The following is an 8,811-nucleotide window of genomic DNA, read 5'->3' on the forward strand; positions in this document are numbered from 1 at the left end:
GTGCACATATAATGTGATTTTTAAAAAACTTAATTACATCATGTACCAATTATGTTTAAATCTCTCTGGAAGTGAAGATGTCACTAAGAATCCAACAAAGCAAAATGAAACTTCAGGTACTTCACTGTGCATTAGATACCACATCTTCAGCTGCTAACAACATACAAGCAAGTTGCATTTCAAGTAGAATTAAGCCTCAGGAGTTGTCCTTGGAATAAAAACTTGTAACCAGTATATCAGGATGTTGCAAAAAAGGCATCCCTCCAACACAGCCCCTTTTCACTTAAAGAGGGAGAGACAATTCCCTGGGACAAATAACCCAACAAGGCAAATAAACTGCAGCACTGCCTCTCTTTCCCCATTATTCTAGAACGTATCTTCTATGATTAGAGATACTCACCCTGACACTTGATCCTGTACATACTTTGACAGAATTAAACTGAGTTGCTCCTTTAAGACTTGCCAGCTCAACCAGACAACACTTACAAAATTGAGAGGGTTCAAGTGAGAGAGACTTTAAACGGCAGGGACTATCACATTTAATAATACAGTGGCATATCAGATTTCTGATCATCTGAAGTTAGGAATACAAGGGAACTCCGGCAGCCTTAAGCAGCAACAAGTAACTTGAAACCTTGTTTTACTACTGCTCATTTACATCATTTTTACTCAACTTCTCAAAGTTTCCACAAAAACACTGAGCAGTGCATTCCAACTCATGGACTGCAACATCAGAAGGAGGAAATTAAGCTAAACCCAGTAAAAAGACTGAAGTGTAATGTTGCACGTTTGGCTTCATTCTGCTGTGCATGGGACAGTCCTCTCCCCTGTTCCACAACCCACTTTTCCCATGGTACAGTCCCTACTCACTGCACACATGCTCCCTAGCTTCACTTCCTTGGTACAGCTCCAGAAAGGATTACTTTTACACAGAGCACAGCAGCACCCTCTGACCTGATGAAGCACCCTCTCTCACCCAAAACGCATCTTCTCCTTTCACTTCAAAAGCAAGAACATGGGGTTTGTTTTCACTAAGAAAAAAGGAGGAATGAACCCCAGAGTCAAAGTCCTTCCATTATTACCACAGATGAAATATTGCCCAACTAAATGTCACCCCAACATTTCAGTGCTTTAAGAGTATGTCTGTGTTTTCTCTGCAGAAAATCAGTTTACTCATATTTTCAGGCCACAAACATCAACACTACATACTAATCCAACTCAATGCCTCAAATTCAAGCCACAAGCAAGCAGGAATTGAATGCAGTAGCCCACGACTGATGCACGAGCCTCCCATTTGAAGACATGCTCCTGGAAACATTTGCTCTAGCACAGATATAGCCAAAATGCTGGCAGTACATATTATGCAAATTATGGGGAAACTGCAGTACGTCTATTAGAAGCATTGCAGATGCTATGCTGGAATAAAGGAGAAATTCCTGGCCATAAAGGCCACCTGAAATTCCAGACAGAGTCATGATTCAAAAGACACATCTGTATGTCTGTTAAGTCACATACACAAAAAGACAAAAACAAGAGGATGATTGTAGTGAAGAAGGGAAATGCTCTCTACCTGCCTGTACATACAAATCTGTTTTCTGCAGTGGGCTTTGCACATTTCATCCCTATACAAATTTGGGCCTGTCACAGTGAAAAGCCTATTGGCACTGCAGCATCTTGGTTTGGTTAGATATGCTCCTGGAGCATCCTGGTTCAGCAGCCCTGGTGCAGCAGCCTCACATGGCAGCAAAGTGAGAAAACAGCTCTGCAGTACCCATCACATTCACCTCTGTGTTCTCAGCTGCGGGAAGACAGTTCCAGCTAGCACAGACACCGTGTGCACCAGCAGCCAGCTGTAAGTCCTATTCAAAGCCTATAACCAGTGACAGCACAAGCAGCTGAGGGAGCAGACAGCATCAGCATTAACACCCAACTGATTTCTTTCTTAGGTACTGTCCAATTAATAAAACAGCGAGGATCACCAAGTCAAAATTTATGGATGCAAGAGTTACACTTAGGACAATATCTTTTCCCAAGAGGCTGACAGAACTCTCTATCTGCTGTGGACATGATTGCTCAGCCACAGGAACAAAAGCCATGACTGCAGACCACACTTTTCAGCTATTTCACTATTTGCAGCAGAAGTCTGAGCAACCAACTCAATTTGCCTGCATCTCAGTTGCTCCACATGCAAAATGCGTTCACATCACCTTCTCAACTTACCAAGACTGAAAGCTCTAAATGCACATGAAGTACCATGAATCTGACAAAAAGCTTTCTGCTGCTTTCCATGCAATAAGAGCATAATCCTCCCCAAAATAAATATGACAGCAGAAGCCAGAATGAGGAAGACGGGGCAATGAAAAAGAAGTTCATGGAATCACAGAATTATTTGGAAGGGACTTTTAAAGATCATCTAGTCCAATTCCCTTTTTAAAATTATTTTAAGGCTAGTTTGGTTTCTCACGAATGCAGAAATAATGAACTGAGAGTTCAAATATCACAGAATAGAATCACAGAATAGTTTGGTTTAGAAGGGACCATTAATGGCTGTCTAGACCAAGTCCTCCTTTTCAGAAGGCACACTATATTATAAGCAAATGTGTAAGGACAGAAGATACAGTTCCTTTTTAAAGAAAGACTCACTTATATGCATCTTTTTGCCATCCCACCACTGTATACTCACTTCAGTTTATTGGAGTCTTTCTTAGCTGAAGATTTCAATGATTTTGTTTCTTTCTCTGATTTCATTTTCTTCCTATTCATCTCCTCCTCCTCTGCTTTCCTCTAACAGGAAGAAAGAAAACCAAATCACTCAGTTTTTTAAAGTTCACGTAAAGTATAAACCAACACAGCTAAGGTTGATCAACCTCTTGTTAAAAATAATGAAATGATATTGAAAAGAAAAGTGGTAATCACAGCAGATACAGATTTCAGGCTCACTGACCAGTATCCTAAAACGACATTTTATCTACTTCTGCTTGGATATTTTGTAGTGGCAGGGATGGAACTGCTAAACCTCTTGTTGCTACCAGTAATCAAAATTAAGGCACTTCAATTGCTGAAAATAAGCACTGCATCTGTTCTGGATGGGCTTTTTTTCTCCTACTTGGTATGAATTATACAGCAATGTATTCAGATTCCTCCTGATAAAAGTCATGAACTGCAAACGATTGTGGGTTTTGATATGCCTTATCAAAGGGAAGCAAAACACTGCATTCAGATGTGCAGGGGTTTTGGGGTTTATTAACAAAAATATGATACAGATAAAATTTTAAGAGCCAGTTAAAATTGCTGTCATTGTCTCCCAGAACAGGAACCATTAAGGTAGAGAGGTAATAAATAATACTTTTCAATTACACTCCGTAGATGGAAAAGTACAATACAAGGTGTGAAAAATCATCAGCTCATATGAACAAAAACCTTCAGAATAATGTGCTACAAACCAAGAAAATGTAAAAGAAACTGCACTTAATCAGTCAGCATTACCCATTGGCTGTCAGCAGCCAAAAGCATTCTAGGACTTTGTGTCCCTCCCAAGAGTACATCCAGGTTTACGTCACTACGACAGAGCTCAGTGGGTTGTGTGCAGCACTAAGCACTTTGGCAGTGTGCTCAGGGCAAGGCTCCAGATCATGACCTTAAACTGTCTCTCAGGTTGAGCTCCACACTGCTGCAAAAGATGTCTGACAGCTGTACTGACCTAGCTGGCTGTGATGAGCCTCCAAGGACACTGATGCATGCTGACATAATACAGATAGTGAGGCTCTGAGGTGGGTTTTCCTGCAATCAGACACTCCGACTGCAAGGCAGGACATGTTTAAGATAAAATAGCTCCTCCGTTGGGTCTTATGAGGCAACAGGAGAAGCATCAGATTTACTGCCTGTTTTCTTTCCTCCCACTGCTCTGCATGAGGGGGACTGCCGTGATCTCTCTAATTTCTTCACCATTTCCCTGCCCTTCTCAATTCTCCCCTACAACTATGGGAACTTCAGAAAATGACAAGACTAAATTAAACCCACATGGGAACCAGGCTTATTCACCCACACATGCTAAGCTACCTGCTTGGTGAGGACCACCAAGGCACAGAAATATCCACAATGAATACCCATCCACTATAAGGCTTGCAGCCAACTTTCTGTGCAGCTGGCTGGAAGCTTATTCACAGTCTCCTTTGGGAGATAGCTTTCCAAAAACCAATTGTGAGCAATTACTATCTCACCTAAATACAGAGCTGCCTTTAATTCAAAGGAAAGCAACTGTTACAGCTGAAGGACTCTGCAAAGGTGTCTCTGGAAAGCCACTTAATTGGACACATGCATCTTTTAAGCCTTAGCATTACTGCCTAGAACCACAGCAGCTCCAGGGAAAGCCAAAGAAACTTTCTATGTATTTATCCAACCACTGAGATCCAAAGTAGGGTTTACGGATAGTTGTTACTACCAGTGAACCTGGTTCACAGTTAAAGGTCTGCATTTAAGGAAATGTAAAAGGCATGGAGCTTCTGCCATCACCCCTAAGTAACAACGCAGTTCACACCTGCAGAATTCATTCCTCTTTGTGTAAGCAAGCAATCACAACTGTTTGTAGAAATGAACTACTCCACACAGGAAAAGGCTATGCTACTCAGACTGAGGTTACTTGGCAGCAGAAGGTGCACACATGGACAAAACTGTAGACCACAGACTGGGATGGCTGGGTTAGTTCTTCTGGGCACCCCCACAAACTGCAGGCAAGGTGCTCCCCCACAAGACATTAATTGCATAGCACAAATGACTGTAGAGTCCAGGAGGCACTTCAGATACTGTGCTGCTTTTAAATGGGTTGCAGGGAGAAGGGGTACTACAGCCCTAAAAAGCTCTGCTGGAGAAACCCAAAAATGCTACCAGGAAGGCTGGCCAGTCACATGCTGACACAGCCTGCTGCCAAAAGCTCCTCCAACACAGGAGAGCTGGAGTTTGGCTGCCTGTGAAAACTAGTCTTCCAAGAAAACACAGGAAAAAAAAAAGTTCTAAAACACCAAAGCATTTGTTAGCTTACAGGGATTTTCATTTGCTCAGCAGGGGATTAGTGACTAACAAGAAAGATCACTGCAGTTTTAATTCACATTCCCTTTAGTAGTTTGATAACACTTTTGCAGGAAGAAGCATAATGGCTCCACTCCCAACCTATAAAGCGGACATGAACTCTCCACATGGGTGTTTCAAACACCACCACCTTGGCCATTGTACAAACCAACCTCCACCACTCACCTTCTTCTTTTGAAGGGATTTGTTGGGAATGTCCGTGATTTTCCTCTCCAAGTCCTGCTTCCTTGCACCAGAGACTTCCTTAGCCTCTGCTGTCTTCTGCTGACTGCCTTCCCCAGGGGGCTGGGGGACTCTTGACAGGAATGGGAGCTTTATTTTCACTACAAGGTCAGGGGAGTCCTTCACTGGTGAGAGTGACTTCTCCTTGATAGGCAAGGGAAGTTTCTCCTTGTCAGAATCCTTTTTAGCCACGATGGCAGGCTTGTGGCTACTAGTGCTGGTGGGGGTTGTGTCCTGGCTTGGAGGAGGAGGGTTGAAAGCAACATGCTCCTGGGTACTGCCAGGCAAAATGTCTCTCCTGAGCTTGGGGTCTAAGATGTGTTTGGCGGTGGCCGTGTGAGAGGTATTGTGCTTTTTGTTCTTGTGGTCCTGTTGCAGTGCTGGCTTCGGGTCTTTTTTGTCACTGGATTTTGGCTTCTCTTTTGGTTTGGCTTTTGGCTTGTCTTTGGAAGACTGGTCTCTGACCTTGAAAGGATCAGGGTCACTCTTCACCTTCAGGCCTCCCTTGGGCTCCTCATGCATCGGGGCCTTGCTGGGCTTTTTGGTATCCACAGTCTGCCCGAGCGAGGTTTCCTCAGCGCACATGGAAGACTTCTGCCAGTTGTGTTTGGTTGGAAGACAAGTATCCTGAGGAGCCTTGGCCACTTGGCCTGAGCTCTTGTCATTGGGCTCCCTTGGCTTAGCATGCTGGTGGGAGGAACTGCTGCTGATTCCCTGCTCCTTGCTCTTCTCATGTCTATCCCCGTGGGCAATTTCATGGAGACTCTCTGTTGGCACTGCTGGTGGGTTCACCTTGGTTAGCCAATTGTCAAGCTGCCATTTACTAGAAGTTGGTGGGTCAGGCTGCAGACAAAAAGAGAAAGGACAGATGCAAGACTGAGGTCTTTATGGGCTATTTCCATTCTAGCACAGCTTACCAAAACCCAGTAAAATTCCTCTTTAGCAGTTTAAAAGAGCTTGAAAGTGAGAGATCACGAGACAATGGGGATGCTCTAGCATGTGCACATCAACATCTACTTCAGAAACACAGACCCCATTTTTGCACAGGATCAGTCAAATGTGTTGCACAGCACTCCTGGATCACTGCTAGCCCTACCTGTCACTCAGCAAAAGACCAGTCTACATGAAAGCTTCATCTTGATTTGCCACTAACCAACACTGCTGCACAATGAGACAACATATATAAAAAATGATTAGGTGCTGTCCTCACAACACTTTTGCAAACTTTTCTGCACATAGCACTGCTTTCAAACTGACAAGGAGCTGTGCCAGCTATCACGTCTCGCTGAAGTCTGACAGATACGCTGTCAGGCTCCTGTGGTTTAACCATGAGAAAACCATTTACCAGAACTGTATAGCACATCAAGTCCAGGCTCTTCCGAGTCCCCTGCCTACACAACCCAACACTCACTTCCCTCCAGGTCAAGCAAGGCATAAGCAATGACCGAGGCCTGAAGGCCTCCCAAGCCAGTCAGATAACAGGTAATTGCTACAAGCCCTGCCTAATCTAACAGTAGTCTGACATACTACAATAAAACCAAACTAACCCTAAAACAGACAACAGAAGCTTTAAATCAGACACAATTCTCTGGGACCCATTCTGAAAATACCATGTGTGCGTCAGTATCACTCAAATACATAGCTCATTGTCTGGACACCAGAGCACAAATATGCTCTTGCCCACATCCATTCTCCTCAGTCACAACTCTGCTTCCAAGAACCACCACAATTCTTCTCCAAAAAGAGAAAGTCTAGTACATGAAAGGTTTTCCAAGACTCCTGGGTTCCTTCCACTGTGACTTTCTTCTCTATCCAGATTCAACTCGCTGTAGAACATGTGGATAAACAAGACATGTCCGCAACTTTGTTTGAGTGAATCTATCTAGAAAACTGGTTTAAAAACCAGCTTGTTTTCCCATGGATTTAGGGGTTTTCCTTAGGTTTTCCAAACACAAAAGATAGCAAGAGACTTGTTTTTCTGTTTAAAAAGAAGGAGGAACTATTGCCTACAGGTCAAAGTCTGTGCTTTTGCATGGGAAGAACTAGCTATAAACAAATAGGCCATGTGCACTAACTTGCTCCTCGAGAACCATGGATGAACAGTCTGCTGTATAAAAAAAAGGATAAATGATCAGTGGCAAATAGCTGATCATCGGCAAACAGTGGCAAATAACTTCACTAGAGTGAGAAGGGTCTTACAATGTAGTATTCTCAGGACAAACCAGGCAGGATTTGGTAAAAGAAGAGAAGCGTAACATCTGTTTCCTTCCAAAGACACCAACATTGCAAAGGACAAAGTCTGTAACTGAACATCTGGATGGTAAAGTGCATAAATGCAAGATGAAAAAGATACTCATTTTCAAAGCCTCTTTTCTGCACATACAATTTTCCCTGTTTATGTGCTTCTAAGGTCAAAGAAAGGAAAGCTAGGGCTGGGGAATAGGGGAAGAAATAAATTATGGGTTTTCTGGGCTTTGTGAGTACCTCAAAACTGTCAGCACACTGGTTTACATTAGCTGTGGTCCATAGGATATATCCATGCACTTCTCTTCCCACTGGCCTGAGAATGTTTTGCAAGCTGGAGGAACTGTTTGAAACCATGTGACACGAGCACTTCTGCAGCACATCTTTAGAAAATGCATGGTCTCAATTATGAAACTTTAAGGCACCACATTCTGTTTGTCTACTTTTCCCAATGAAAGCCTCAGAAATGCCAGTGCAGCACTATCTGAGCCAAATCCAACAGAAGCAAGTCTAAGCACATTCCAGCCTTTCCTGCAGGTCTGATCACTTCAGCTGCAATCTGGGAGAAGCTGAATCTGTTACTTATGCATAGGAGCTGCAGTGAGAGAGTGTCTCTTCTTAACCTATCAGGAAACTGGTCTTATCCTGAAGCAGTCCATAGCTTTGGCACCCAGAAAAGCTGCGTGAGCAGAGGTGGGTCCCAAACACCCCAGACAAACTGTGCTGCTTATCTGCACCTTCCTTATGTTTTGCCAGTGAAGTCACAAATTCCGCAAGGAGTGCTAGAAAACACTTCAAGGTTAAGCAGGTAAAACTCTAATTACAATGTTACTAAGGGTTAACTGACAAACTCTGGAGCATAAGGCAGGAAAAGTCTGCTGATGCAGCATAGATGTCATAGGGACACCTGAACCATGACAGTATTTCAGATCTCCTGTCCTGACTGCATTCAGACAGCAGGGAGGATGAGGCAAGAAGCTGTGTTAAGCAGCCTCTGCATTTTCTCTGCATTCACCTCAGGCGCTGATGCTCTTGAAGGCTCCTTGGCTTCACTGTCGCTTGCCTCTGAGTCTGAAGAGCTGTCTGAGTCACTGGCGCTCCCTGACTCCGAGCTGCTGGAATGTGCTGATGCCACAATCTTGGGCTGGGACTGTTGGGCACTGCAAGGCCACCACGAGATAAAATTAGAAAGCAGCATGGGTGAAGTTTCTTATTATATTGACATGGCAAGATTCAAAAATAAAACGGAAACCCTGAGTT

At 43.6% G+C, this 8,811-nt stretch overlaps 1 protein-coding gene across 1 annotated transcript in view; it reads right to left on the reverse strand.

Annotated features, from left to right (window-relative positions):
* The window catches only part of AFF1 (AF4/FMR2 family, member 1), a gene marked incomplete at its 5' end in the record, with an annotated part of 18,724 nt that extends 10,013 nt beyond the window's left edge, over nt 1-8,711 (reverse strand). Inside the window, 3 exon segments of the mRNA XM_010009619.1 lie at nt 2,680-2,784; nt 5,251-6,150; nt 8,567-8,711. Of these exon segments, the coding sequence (XP_010007921.1) occupies nt 2,680-2,784; nt 5,251-6,150; nt 8,567-8,711 (1,150 nt within the window).
* Nucleotides 8,712-8,811: the final 100 nt, after the last annotated feature.

Source organism: Nestor notabilis, unplaced genomic scaffold, assembly GCF_000696875.1.
Source record: "Nestor notabilis isolate BGI_N333 unplaced genomic scaffold, ASM69687v1 scaffold22162, whole genome shotgun sequence".
Lineage (NCBI taxonomy): Eukaryota > Metazoa > Chordata > Aves > Psittaciformes > Psittacidae > Nestor > Nestor notabilis.